Source organism: Tursiops truncatus, chromosome 6 (genome assembly GCF_011762595.2).
Source record: "Tursiops truncatus isolate mTurTru1 chromosome 6, mTurTru1.mat.Y, whole genome shotgun sequence".
Taxonomy (NCBI): domain Eukaryota; kingdom Metazoa; phylum Chordata; class Mammalia; order Artiodactyla; family Delphinidae; genus Tursiops; species Tursiops truncatus.
The window spans coordinates 50,977,847-50,993,148 of record NC_047039.1 but is presented as its reverse complement, the minus strand read 5'-3'; the positions used below and the strand labels follow the sequence as shown (position 1 = coordinate 50,993,148).

General features: G+C 35.5%; 1 protein-coding gene across 5 annotated transcripts in view; it reads left to right on the top strand.

Moving 5' to 3' along the window:
• The window catches only part of CCDC171 (coiled-coil domain containing 171), a 361,756-nt gene that overhangs the window by 34,550 nt on the left and 311,904 nt on the right, over positions 1–15,302 (top strand). For all 5 annotated transcript variants that reach the window (XM_073806109.1, XM_073806110.1, XM_033858077.2 and 2 more), the window contains 3 exons: positions 827–1,001; positions 5,832–6,022; positions 8,462–8,593. In XM_073806109.1, coding sequence (XP_073662210.1) covers positions 827–1,001; positions 5,832–6,022; positions 8,462–8,593 — 498 coding nt within the window. The remainder of the gene's footprint in view (positions 1–826; positions 1,002–5,831; positions 6,023–8,461; positions 8,594–15,302) is intronic.

The window sequence follows — 15,302 nt, the reverse complement described above, 5'->3', positions numbered from 1 at the left end:
AATGTCATAATCCAGAGAAATAATATAGACAATATTTACCAAATTTTGATACTATTTGCTGCTTTTTTAAGGCATTTTATTTTATTTTTTTTAGTTTATTTTTTTGGCCGCACTGTGTGGCATGTGGGACATTAGCTCCCTGACCAGGGTTCGAACCTGTGCCCCCTGCATTGGGAGTGCGGAGTCTTAACCACTGGACTGCCAGGGAAGTCTACCATTTGCTTCTTGATTTCAATTAGGGTTTAGGAGTAGAGGAGAGAATGAATTTTTTTTTTTTTTTTCCGGTATGTGGGCCTCTCACTGTTGTGGCCTCTCCCGTTGCGGAACACAGGGTCTGGACGCGCAGGCTCAGCGGCTATGGCCCATGGGCCCAGCCGCTCTGCGGCATGTGGGATCTTTCCGGACTGGAGCACGAACCCATGTCCCCTGCCTCGGCAGGCAGACTCTCAACCACTGCGCCACGAGGGAAGCTCAAGAATGAATTTTTAAGTTCTTACTTTATGTCATGCATTTTTTTCACTTCTTAGGTATGACTTTTTCTGATTAAAACCTGTGATTTCTCTTTACTTTTAATAAGACGTGCATATAAGAATTAAAAAATTTTTTTCTCTAGTGGATTCTCTAAAATAAGAAAATTAATGAATGTTGTTTGCTGAGTAAGGCTAGTGCTTCTTTTCCAGTCTTTCAGAAAGTATAAATGTGTAAATTCTTGTCTTATAAATATTATAGAAACAAATTTCTCTAAGAAAATTGTTTGGGTGCATGATCTCATAATCTTGGAGACATATTTTTATATTGGTTCATGATATCAGAAGTCTGTTTTTAGCTGGCAAGCTACGAGAGCCAGATTGCCAAGCTACGATCCGAGGTTGAAAAAGGAGAGGCATTGCGACAAAGTCTGGAATATGACCTGGCTGTTGCTAGAAAGGAAGCTGGACTCGGAAGGCGGGCTGCTGAAGAAAGATTAGCGGAGGCACATAGGATCCAAGAAAAACTCTGTGGTAAAACTATTTCTATTTCTTTCCATGTTTGTAACGTCATTGTATATCATTGCTCCCTGTTGTGTATGCATTCCATATAGGATCAGAGGTAGGGTTTTGATTTCTTTGACTGGCCTTTGATGGACAGACTTTGCTGTGTGTGTATGTCTTCTGGCAATTATGTGAACATTCATTTACTTTACCTTACATTATTTTTTTTGTACAAGTATAGAAAAATGGTTTGAAAATTCTGTTAATCACTTTTTAGAGCACTTGTTTCATGAATAATCAGCAGAATCATATAGAGATTTAAAAAAAATTCATAAGCCTCCTATCACATGTAATCTGAAACAGAATCTCTAGCTTGAGAAAATCTGTATGTTCAAGAAGCACTGCAGGTGATTTGTTGATTAGCTAGGTTTAGGAACCACAGAGTATAATATATATAAAGAAGTGTGCCTAGATAAGTGGATGACTTATAACCAGCACCTGGGTCATGAAATGGAAAATTACCAGAAGTCCTCCACATAGATAACTGCTATCCTGATTTTTAATAGTAATAATTAATTTTGCCCCTTTTTCGTACTTTATATGAAAGGAATCATATAGTATGTACTCTTTTGTATCTGGCTTCTTTTCTTCAACTTTGTGCTTGCGAGTTCATTCCTATTGTCATATGAACTTCATATTGATGTTTAGTATTATATAGTGTGAACATACCACACTTATATTCATCCATTTCTATTGGTAGTGGGTAGTGTCTGGTTTTTGTTTATTAAGAATAGTGTTGCCCTGAACATTCTTATACTCAGCAGGTTTTAATGAAGAGAACACTGAACGTGAATTCTGAAGATTTAGATTTAGGTCCTGATTCTGCCACTTACTGATACTTGAACCTAGGTTGTATTAAGGATGAAATGAGAAAATAAAAGTGCTTTGTTAACTGCATGGGGCCAAGCGAATGTCCCGTTATAATATTATAAAGGTTACGATCCCTAGTCTTGGCCTGGCCATTGGTCAAAAATACTTTTGATTACCTTTGGCATTTAATTACTAAACTACTATCTGGAACTTAGGATTATAAGACTTGAAAGGCACTAGATGTACAAGTTAATGACTTTTATTTAATTATGAGGAAGTTGAAGTCCAGGGAAGATGGGAAGTTACTTGCCCAAAGTCAAATGATTTCAAGACACTTTACAGAGGAACATAGAAGAATGGCCGTTAATCACATGAAAAATGCTTACCTTCATTTGTCATCAGAGAAATGCAAACTAAAACCACAGTGACTGTCACTGCATACCCATCTGATGGCTCTCATTGAAAGGACTGTCAATACCAAATGTTAGTTAGGATGTAGAGGAACTGGAACTCTTATACTTTGTTAGTGAGAAGGTGAAATGGTACAAATACTTTGGAAAAAAACTTGGCAATTTCTTTTAAAATAAACATATATTTATCCAGTGACCCAGAAGTTTCACTCTTTGGTAGTTTCTCTGAGAAACATTTGTCCACAAAAGACTTGTATAAGAATTTCATAGCAGGTCTATTCATGGCAGCCCCAAATTGGAGAGAAACCCCAAATGTCCATTGACAGAAGAATGAAGAAACAATTTTTGTATATTCACTCAATGAAATATTACTAAGCAATAAAAATGAACCAAACTACTGATACATTCAATAACATGAGTGAATCTCAAAAACATTATGCTGAGTGAAACTTTACACAGAAGAGGACTTCCTGTATGATTCCATTATATGAAATTCTAGGACAGAAAAAACTAGTTGTTGGTGAAAAAAAAATCAAACAGCGGTTACCTCTAGGATGGGTTGGTAGTGAGGACTAACTAGGAAAAGTAGGGGGAAACTTTTCTGATTGAAGGAAATTTTCTGTATTTTGATAGGGGTTTTGGTTACATGAGTGTATGCATTTGTCAAGTCTCTTTGAGTGGAGCACTTAAGATTTGTCCATTTCACTATATGTAAATTTTACCTGCAAAAAAAAATTGAATTCTATATTATTGATATGAATGCTTAATTATTCAGCAGTGAAATGTACTTTTATTTGCAACTTGTTTTGAAATGCATAAAAAAGTATGGTCTGATGCATGAAAAAAATGAGTGGATGCATGGATAGATGGATGAATGTGTGGTAAAGAAAATACATACGGCAAAATGTTAACAATCATAGAGTCTAGTCTGGGGTTTACAGGTGTTCATTTTACAATACTTTAAACTTTATATATATGATAAAATATTGAGAGTAGAATAAAAAACAACCTGATGGAGTTATGGGATATTAAAAGAGATAATCTCATAATGATTGAGAGAGGAGACAAGATAACAGAGAAAATTTTCGAAGCTGGAAAATGAATGGATGAGGGATAACTGACTTAGCAGACCTGAGACGTCAGAATCCTAAGCCAGGGGTTGGGAAAGCTGGCACACAACTTGCTAGATAATCAAAGGCTTATGAACTGGAAGCACCAGCTACCTTTGGAATTAGGAATTGGAATAGCAGAAGTAAAATAAAGAGGGTTAGATGAAATCTGTTTGCTCTAGAGGCACTTAGGTTCTTAGATCCCCTTCCCAAGAGTATGATATTCTGGGATTGCTCCCACTTCCTAGTGTAATTCGGGAGGCTTAATATCTGGAGATGATAAAATACAGGGTCTCCAGACTGGCAAAAACAGGAAGATAACATACTCAATGTTAAATATTGACGAACTATTCCTTCCAGCTTCCTTTTTTCTATTGAGTTTCCCAAAAGCTAGCACTGAGATTTCTACACTTCACGTGGGAGCTTGGAAAACTCTTCCATGGGTCATCTGACCAAGCCAAGAGGAAAAACCTAATGATGCTGATGTTGGGGATTTCCTAATAAATGGCCTACTTTTATCAGACCACAGTTATCAAGTTTCATCCTGAAGCTCAGAATCTAGGTAGTGGTTATGTGGATGTATAAAAGGTATGTCACCCTTATAGTTACACTTAATTGGGAGCAGGCAGCCAAGAATTAGCAGATACTTGTGGAAAGACTCTAAAATGGAGAGAAAAAAATAATTTGGAAGAATCAGAGTCTGTCATACAGTGTGAAGTAAGTCAGAAAGAGAAAGACAAATACCGTATGCTAACACATATATATGGAATTTAAGAAATAAAAATGTCATGAAGAACCTAGGGATAAGATAGGAATAAAGACACAGACCTACTAGAGAATGGACTTGAGGATATGGGGAGGGGGAAGGGTAAGCTGTGACAAAGTGGGAGAGTGGCATGGACATATATACACTACCAAACGTAAAATAGATAGCTAGTGGGAAGCAGCCACATAGCACAAGGAGATCAGCTCGGTGCTTTGTGACCACCTAGAAGGGTGGGATAGGGAGGGTGGGAGGGACAGAGACGCAAGAGGGAAGAGATATGGGAACATATGTATGTGTATAACTGATTCACTTTGTTATAAAGCAGGAACTAACACACCATTGTAAAGCAATTATACTCCAATAAAGATGTAAAAAAAATGTGAAATCAGAAATGAATAATATCAGTAGAAGCATTGGAAGATGAAGATGGAAGAAATATCCCAAAATTAGATTAAAAAAGGCAAAGGTGGAAAAATAGGAGAGAAAAGGCAAGAAACTTTGAGGGCCAATCTGAATAATAGGTAATATTGAAAGAAAGAGATAAGAGAGAAAACAGAGAGGGATAAATGATCAATGAAATTACTTTAAAAAAATCTCAGAGCTGAAGGATATGAGTTGCCAGATTGAAAGGGTCCACAGAATATTCACCACAGTGGAAAAAAATAGACCCATGTGAAGGCATAGCATTATGAAATTCCAGAAAAATAGAGACCAAAAAAAGATCCTAAAGCTTTCAAAGAGAAAAGAAAAGGAAAGGAAAGAAAAATAAGCCAGATGCAAAGGAACAGGAATCAAAATGGCCTCAAACTTTTTACCTGCAATACAGGATACTAAACCATACAATAATGTCTTGTAGAGAGAGTAACTGGATGGGAGGGAGACTTTTTGTACCTTTGATAATAACTTGTATTTTGAACATACGATCCATTCAAAACACAAATATAATTTAAAAATAATACTACTAACTGGCTTTTTTTTTTTTTGGTTTGTTTAACAAGTACGTTTGTACATATTTCCTCATTTTTATCTTTACAACAACTTTATTCCCACTGAGGGTTAGAGAGTCAGGTAGGTTTAATCAGGTGATGGGTGATGGAGCCAGACCTGGAAGCCTTTCATCACTTCTTTCTAGGTGCTGAGGCAAACAGCAGCCATAGTGAGTTGGGAAGTGATGGTTATTGTTGAGGTAATACTAGGATGAGAGGTGAATCGAGCCTAACTTTGGGGGAGTAAAGAGCTATAGTTCTAGGGTTCCCAACCTCAATTTTGTGACAGTATCAAGTGTAAGATATGCCACAACTAACTTGTTGCCAAGTCAAAAATCAAAATTGTAATCTATCAAGTCTTTTTAAAAAGTAGCCCTATTATATGTCACACTTAAAAAATTTTTATTTTCTTGAATAGGAGAAAAATCATTTGAGTTGCAGCTGGTGCATCTAAACTTGGGCGTGCCTCTAGGAATATGTCATAACCATTTCACAGCAAAATCACCTCTGTCTGGAGGGGAAGAAGAGATTGAGAAATTGTAGAGTAGATTGGTTTTGGGACAGGAACTTTTCAAGAGTTCACTGGTATGAAGTGGTTAAATGTTTTGTCTTAATATCATGCTGTAATTGAAATCAGCTCCAATGCCTAGGTTTCTGAACTCCTATGGTTTTAATTTATGTTTGTAAATGTACCTATTATTCTTTTATATTTTTAATAGCTCAGAATGCAGAACTTCAGGGAAAGGCAAGTGGGATGGAGAAAGCATTCCAGACTTCCCAGCAGAAATGGAAAGAAGAATGCAGAAGATTTGAATGTGATTTGGAGGAAAGAGACAATATAATTCAAAACTGTGATCAAAAATATGATTTACTTATGAAAGAAAAAAGCAGACTAGAGAAAACTGTACAGGTAAACTATTTTATGAAGGAATTTTTTAATATTTAATATTCATTATATGTATTATACATTATTTGAAGTTATTTTTGGAAAGGAAAATACCAGAAAGCAAGAAAATCTAATTTCTTCCCCCCCACACCAACTCCCTTCCTTTCTCCCTCTCTTCTTTCCTTTTTAGGGGCATTTTTGCAGGTCTATTTTTTATATGCTTTAGCAATATATTAATATATATATTGTTTCTTTTGTGAAAAACAGTTTGAGATCTCTGATCAAAAAAAAAACCAACTCACTTATATGGGAATACTGTAAGAAGATAAGAACCCACAACCCTTTTGGTCCAGCAACATGAAAATTTGTAATTTTAAAAATGTGGGCCCCAGATTTTGACCTGAATATGCAATAAATATAGAAAAATTTTTGTGTATCTGATGTAAACTTCATTATCTGTGTAGGGTACATTCTGTATAGGCACGGTATATAAATATTTGATGACCTTTTATTGAAATTATTGTGAGCTATTTATTCTCCCATTTTTTGTTCCTTTTTAGTCTCTAAAGTAAAAGTATGGTTTAATGTTGAAGTTGCCACCCACTTAAAAGATAGATTTTGAATTGTCTGTATTTGCCACTTTTTGGAAGTACCAATTTAAATTTAAAAATACATGATAGGGCTTCCCTGGTGGTGCAGTGGTCAAGAATCTGCCTGCCAATGCAGGGGACACAGGTTCGAGCCCTGGTCCAGGAAGATCCCCCATGCTGCGGAGCAACTAAGCCCGTGTGCCACAACTACCGAGACTGTGCTCTAGAACCTGTGAGCTGCAACTACTGAAGCCCGTGCTGCGCCTAGAGCCCGTGCTCCGCAATAAGAGAAGCCACCGCAGTGAGAAGCCCACGCACCACAACTAAGAGTAGCCCCCACTCGCTGCAACTAGAGAGAGCCCGTGTGCAGCAACAAAGACCCAACTCAGCCAAAAATAAATAAATAAATAAATAAATAAAATTACATGATAAAAATGCTCTACATTTACCACTGGTGTAAATGGCTTTTCAGAATATTGGAAATAAATCTTCACTAAAAATAATTTTACAAAAGCATTTGTTAAATGTAAAAGTTTCAGCACAAAGGTTCCCTGACCTTGTCAGCATATCTCCTTTTGATTTCCTGCATGTCAACAGTCACAGTTTTCTCTTCTCTTTATTGTAATATTCCTAGACCCTGGAACAGTGCCTGGCATATACAAGGGCTCCATTAGTATTTGAATGGGGGGAGTTTAGGTGGCACCTGGAACTACAAGTCCCTGAACTGCTTTGTATAAACTTCTCCACATGAAATGTCTAGAGCTATGGGGAAAGAGGGTAATGGTGGCAGCAATCCTTATAGTCAATCAGCCTGCATCTCAAGATCTCTTTTATAGATCTTGATGTGATCTTCATCACCTATTTGGTAGGAGAACTTTGCTTTGATTTTTTACAATTGGCTTTGAACTAATCTGCACAGAGACCTTTGGGGGTGAAGAGGAGTCACTCTTTTGCCCTAAGGGGAAAAAACCTCAAGGCTCCTCCTGTTGCCTTTCCATTAGTGAAAGTTGGGAGGGCAGTCTTTATTATGCAGAACCACGCTACAGTTTATAAGGACACAGGAGGCTTTCCCTCTGTCTCATATAAACCACAGAATCTTTCTCCTTGTGTTAATGCAGACTTAGTTTAAAACCCTATAGTTTAGAAGATTGGATTTCTTGGGAAACCTGCATTTTATACTTATGAGATTTTGAACCAGATTAGATCTTGTAAATGTAGTACAACTCGGAAAACCCCAGAAGAAAAACCTCTTGCAAATATTGTTTATCTGTAGAACTAGAAATTAGTTAATAGTCTAAACCTAAAAAAATTTTTTTGACTTTTCAAATTTTTAACATTCTAGAGTTTCCTTATACTGATTTGTTGCACAAAACTCCTCCTTCTCCCCTTTGGTAAATACAGTGTTCTTTTTCAGATTTATATATAAATTATCAGGGATAATCCAAATAGTATTTCTATAGCTAATTAGAGCTTTCCATATTATCTCCTTTACATATAGATTACATATTTGCCAAACAATCTGCTTTGTTTTGTCTCTATCATATGATGCATTTTGTTCATTCCCCAGCAGTTAAATTTTTTGGAAAAATTGGGTTAAATATCTATATCTATTTATATCTATCTATCTGTCTATCTATATATATATATGAAATGTTGCTTAAATTAAATGGGTAACCATAGCTTCTTATTCACATATACATTCTGATGACCAAAATATAATTATTCTATTAATTAATGATTTTAACATAAATTATAATGAGTTTTAACAGTCTGTATAGGTAAGGAGAGCCCTATGTATATTTAAATTGTGGATGAAGGAAGAAAGATAGCTTTTATTGATCTAATACTAAAACAAGATTTTATTCACGTAAAGGAAACGTTGGAAAAACATCAGCAGGAGAAGAATGAGATGGAGTCTCATATCAGGGAGACAGCATTGGAGGAGTTTAGATTACAAGCAGAACAATGGGAAGCAGAAAGAAGAGAGTTACAATTTATAGTACAGGTATTTTAAAAATAATAATAAATATGTCATTTTAATGCTTATGAAATTAAAAATTACCTTAGTGTGATAATTGACTCGCTTACTCAAGGAAAAAATAATTCCTAGTCTTTGCTCTCTGGAAGGCCATGTTTCATTTGTAGTTACATGACAATATGGGCAACTGTTTCCAAAAGATACTATTAGAATTGGGTGACTTCTGCATAAATTATTTGATTTTTAAAGGACACCTATACATTTGGCATTTAGTTTTCCAGTTTAAAATATGAGACTGTTAGCAGTCTTTAACAACATAAAGAAATAGAATAATCAGATTTTGGTATTAGAGGATGCTTATAAATCATATAATATAGTGATTTTTTTGGAACTCTTTTTAAGAAGTGCAAATTCTTAATCATGTTCTTTTAACCTCTTCCCCGCAAAATCACAGAATCCCCCAGGCTTCGAGTAGTCCAATTTGAAAATCACTGATTACATCTAATCCCCATTATAGATGAGCAGATGGCAATCTGTGATTTACTCACACCATAGACTGAGTGATTAGTGTGGGAAACCTACAAGTCTCCAGATTTTTACTCCTGTTCACTTTGCATTCTTTCAGGAGATTATATGTAAATTATTTTGAAGGAGAGGTAGGAGAAATGAAAACTGTTCATTCACTAACCAACTAATTTAAAATTTCAAATAAATTTCCATCATTTCTTCTCTTATTTATTCTGTGGTAAGACAACATTTTTTCTACACAAAATGACAAATTGAAATATAGTCTTTATATAGATGTCAAAGAGATGCATTCTTTACAGAATGAAAAATACCCATCTAAAATAAATTTTAGAGTTGCTTTGTGTTACGAACAATTTTGTGAGATGAAGGCGGCCCAAAACCTGCAGAGAATAGAAAGCACCTTATTTCTTTAAGAGTGAAAGCTGGCAGTAAACAGTGGAAATACTGAATTTGTTGTATATGTAAGTGTTCAGAATACCAACAAAATCATATCTTTACCAAACCTTTGGTCCTTGGGCAATCCTTTTCTTCCCAGTCTCTCCCTGTGTGGAATTTGGAAAGACAGTCACTCTCTAGACCTCTTAGTATTTTTTTATTTTATTTTATGTTATTTTATTTGTTTTTGAGATTTTATAAAGGCTTTATTTGTCATACATGCGCCAACCACTGGAAATAAATTAAGCAGAGGTAATGGTAAATATATTTTCAGATTTTCTTATGATATAAAGCTAATTATACTCTTTATTAGTAGACTTGAACTCTCTAAGGCCATGACTTCAAATTTGTCTAACATGAATAACTTATGCTTTATTAGTAACCCCATTTATTATTTGCTTCTTTAACTTTTTATTTTATATTGGAGTATAGTTGATTAACAATGTTGTGTTAGTTTCAGGTATACAACAAAGTCTGTGAGTCTGTCTCTCTTCCGTAAATAAGTTCATTTCTATCTTTTTAAAAAAAAATTCCACACATAAGCGATATCACACACGATATTTCTCTTTCTCTGTCTGACTTACTTCACTCAGTATGACAGTCTCTAGGTCCATCCATGTTGCTGCAAAGTTCTTTCCAAGTTTCATTCTTTTTAATGGCTGAGTAATATTCCATTGTATATATGTACCACATCTTCTTTATCCATTCTTTCATCGATGGACATTTATTTATGTTGCTCCCATGTCTTGGCTATTGTAAACAGCACTGCAGTGAACACTGGGGTGCATGAATCCTTTCGGACCATGTTTTTCTCCCAGTATATGCCCAGGAGTGGGATTGTAGGATCATATGATAGCTCTGTTTTTAGCTCCTGTTATTTTTAGAGTCTGCTTGTAATTTGTATAGTTAGTTCTCTCATTCATTCAGTCACTCGTTCATTTATTCATTCCCTAAGTACTTTCTGAGTTCCTACTGTGGGTCCTGAAGATATAAAATTGATTAAGATATGATTTCTGTCCTAAAAGATATCTCAACATGGAGAGACATGTAAAGAGAGAAAATATATTGTAATATAATAACAAATAATTGTAACAAATAATTTTGAACAAAATGCTATGGGATCATAAAAGAGAAATAAATTAATTGCCTGGGAGATTGGGGAGATCACCACAGAGCAGAGGACATTTGAGCTGTTGTTGATAATTGTCTTCAGGGTTACCTAGAACAAACAAGTACACGTAAGTAAATGAAAATAACCCTTTTATTATCTATTATTTTTTGGCTGCGTTGGGTCTTCATTGCTGTGCGCGGGCTTTCTTTAGTTGCAGCTAGTGGGGGCTACTCTTTGTTCTGGTGTGCAGGCGTCTCATTGTGGCTTCTCTTGTTGTGGAGCACGGGCTCTAGGCACGTGGGCTTCAGTAGTTGCAGCACATGGGCTCAGTAGTTGCAGCATGTGGGCCCTAGAGTGCAGGCTCAGTAGTTGTGGCACGCGGGCTTAGTTGCTCCATGGCATGTGGGATCTTCGTGGACCAGGGATCGAACCCGTGTCCCCTTTATTGGCAGGTGGATTCTTAACCACTGCACCACCAGGGAAGTCCCAACCCCCCCCCCTTTTTTAAAAATACTCAGAAATTTCCAGCGCTACCAGTCAGAAGCCTGGAACTTATAAAATATGCTGCAGAGACCTGTATTTAAATGTGTGGATGATGTGATTTTGATAACAGTTTCCTGGTCAATCCTGTAAATCTCACATGAAATATACGTGGTTACATCAGACTTTGTATTATGAAGTGTTAAGATAATTTGAAATTCTGTATGAATCTTTATTATGTGTGGGAAGAATAGGGGAATATACTCCTTAGTTACTACCATCTTCTGTGAAATGGATTTTATTGTACTCTGTAACCAAAATGTTCAGAACACTGTCTCTTAATTTCTTGTCCTTCTTATTTTAACAAAAGAAAACTGCTTTTCCTTTTATAAAGCAAGCTTAGAAACCTTTTATATTTTAAAAAAGTCTTTTTTAAAACAACTTGAGGGATAGATGGAAATTCTCTCTCTATTGGCTGTTGATGGGTTCAGGTTTCCATCCTATAATTAGGTGTTAGTATCACATAGTGTTCTTTTGTGTAGCTCTCTAAGGGAATTCAGTTTTTAAAATAAGTTTTAAATAAACCTACATGAAGCTCCATCTTTAACAGACAAAGCTGGTATAATATTTCTCTCATCTGGGCTTTAGAATTCAGGCTCACTATAAAAAGCAAATCTTAATTTTATGCCATGTCTCCTTTCTTTCCCAGTAATTGAAGTGCTGAATAGAGGTGTACTTCTCTGGAATATTAATGGAGTTACCTCATTTTAAGAAAGTGTTTTTCATTTTTTAAATGCCTGTCCTCTTTTGATAAACATAAAAATTCCATGTCTTTAGCATTATTTGAAATTTCAAACCAAAGCAAAGCCATGGTAATTTTAGAATGATGTGTTTATATTGATCTTGGAAAAAATATGTTATTTTTTATCCCTATTTATTTAAAATTTTTATTTAAAATGAACATTTGTTTTTATTTATTTCTTTGTTTTCTGCAATAGAAATGTGAACTTTGAGGATGCTTATTAGCCATGAGCTTTTCTATTGTAGGCAGTGTGGGACGTGCAGTGGTAAACCATCATACTCTGTCCTTTGTCATTTTTATAGTTCATTTCAATGTATAACTCATCAGTAGGATTGAAAGCATTTAGAAGATGAATGTATGTTTTTCATATTTAATTTATTTCCAAAATTCTGTAACTAAGCCAGGGAACAAAGTGCCCTTTCCTCATTCACTGACTAAATTTGGTTTATATATCTAGTGATCAAGGGGTGGGAGATTTTGTGATGGCAAAAGAGCGTGGGAAATGTAGACTGAAAATAATACCGCAGACTGAAGAAGGAGGAGGAAGAGTGGGGGGGCGAGGGGGTAAAGGAAGGTATCAGACTAGGTGTGGGCATCAATCACTGGCTGTATGATAAGACAGCAGCTAGGGATTGGGGTACAACATGTCAGAGATTGACCTGGTAAGCACAGTTGTGATCTAGGGACAGCTTGGAGTAAGTTGCATGAAAAGGAGGTATTTCAGAGTTTTGCCTTAAATGATCTAGGGTAGCAAGGAGCTTTTCTTGGTAGCTTCCGGGGAAACTGTCTGCTGGTGCCCTTTGTAAGCAAATGGCATAGAAAGTGAGTCTGTCACTGGTACTGCCTGTTTCCAAACAGGAAATATCTTAATATTCAGTTTATAAAATTACATAATATTGTTCTTATTGTAAAAATGCCCCGAATTTAGGGAAAGTTAAAAGCACAAAGTGAAGGAATCCCCCCCTCCCCTGCAGGCCTGCCTGCTCCAGTCCTACTCCTCATCTAAGGGTGTATAAACATATATTATTATATTTACATAAATATGCCTCAGTAATATTTGGCATCCATCTTTTGATATTCTTACACTATTCTTGTAGTGTTTGAAGGTTTTCTGTCATGTGGAAGTTCCTAATACATTTAACAAATCCCTTATTGATAGACATTTTATTTCCTTCAAAAGTTTTTGCTTTAATTTAAAATGATTCACTAACATTCTTGTCCATATCTTTGCGCTGTTGTACATGTGATTTAGCTGTGTAAATGCCTAGAAGTATAATTGCTTGGTCTTCAAGTTTATGGATTTATAATTTGTGATAGGTATTACATAAAGTTAGTACTAGTTTATACTCTACAGTAGTAAACACTATTCTTGATTGTAGAACTATGCTGGCTTTGGGGATTTAGAGAGATAACCATGTACTAGACTAAGGTTGTAACTATATCTATATTGATATATTTCATAAGTTAGGAAGGGGGAGTACTTTAGCTCTGATATGTTTCTAATTACTTTAATCCTTCAGACTTGAAACCATATTTTGGAGTTCAAGAAATAGTGTTTATATGAGTAAGTATAAAGAATTATACTTTTGGGGCTATGTTTCTGGAAGGTGTGGAAAGAAAGCAAGTTTATTTTCTAAGAGCACAGTGTGGTTTACTTTGATGTTAAATGTCAGTTCAAAAACAAGCTCCATTTTAAAATATTGTAAGTTCAACACCTCCCTCTAGTGGAGAAAAGAAAAACTCACTCAGTTTCCTCTAAATGTGATATTATTTGTTACAGACACACACACACTCTTCACTGTAAGGATCCAGGTAGCTTTGGTTTGATGAGAAAATAAATTCTGTGACAAAAATTAAAAAAATTTATTTTGGAGCAGGCAAGTTAATCTTGATGTATAACTGCATGAGGTATTTTATAGTTCTTTTGGAATTTTCTTTTATGTTATAATGTACTCCAGACATGGATTGCGTTGATTAAACCATACACCTATTATAAATATTTGAACATACAAAAAATAACAGGTATTAATATATAATTAATACTCAATATAACCAACCAATACCATTAATATAGCCAACACTTACCATCTAGATCATGTGTTTGTCATATTTGCTTAAAATTCATAATGAATTTCATATCACTGAAGACTGAATCACTTCACCATCCCACCACCACCTCACCGCCAAAAGATAACCATCATTCTGAAGTTGGTGTTTAATTTTCTGTCTGTAAACATTGATGATACATCATTTTTTTTTAGTATTTTGTATATTTTTAAAATATACATACAGTATCACAGAGTATGAGTCTCTGTCCAACTTGTCTTTCTCACTTGTGTTTTTGAGACTTAGCCAAGTTAATAAACGATCTCTGGTTCATTCAATTTAACTGATCTATAGTATTTTATCCTATGCATATGTCATAATTAGTTTATCCATTACTGGATTGATTGAGATTTAAGTTCTTTCCAAGTTTCAATTATTGCAGACAATGCTTCCATGAACATCAAATATTTTTGTTTGTGTGGGATGTATTTAGCGTGTATGCAATTATTAAGAGGTAAAATATATGCTAAATTATTCTCCCAAGGGGTTGTATCAATTTGAGAGAAGAGTTTCTCTTCCCTTGCAGTCTCTTGAACACTTGGTATTTTTCAGATTTAATTTCTATTTAAATTTATTTTTGTCTGCGTCTGGTCTTAGTTGCGGCATGCGGGATCTTTCGTTGGGGCATGTGGGCTTCTCTCTAGTTGTGGCATGTGGGATTTTTCCTCTCTCTAGTTGCGCGCAGGCTCCAGAGAGCGTGGGCTCTGTAGTTTGCTGCACGTGGGCTCTCTAGTTGAGGAGCGCGGGCTCAGTAGTGGCGCTCGGGCTTAGTTGCCCCGTGGCATAGGTGGGATCTTAGTTCCCCAACCAGGGATCGAACCTGGATCCTCTGCACTGGAAGGCAGACTCTTTACCACTGGACCACCGGGGAAGTCCCCAGATTTAATTTCTTTTGCAATAGGATGCGTGTGAAATTGTCTCTCGCTCTTGCTTAAATTTCTATTTCCCTGACGTGGAGCATGTTATGTTTATTGGCCATTCATGTTTCTTCTTCTGTGAACTGCAACTTTATATTTTTTCCCCTTTTCCTTTTGGATTGTTTGTATATTCTTACTGACTTATAAGAGTTTTTAATATATTTGGTTGCTTGGTTACTTGGATCTCCATGGCAAACATCTTTTTCCTCTTTGGGGAGACATGGAGACTATCCACACTGTTTGATGTGCACTTTAAAATTTTAATGTAGTTGAATGTATCAGTTTTTTCCTTTATTGATAGTGCTTTTTGTGTCTCGTATAATCTAAAGTCATAAAGAAAAATATATTTTTCTGTAT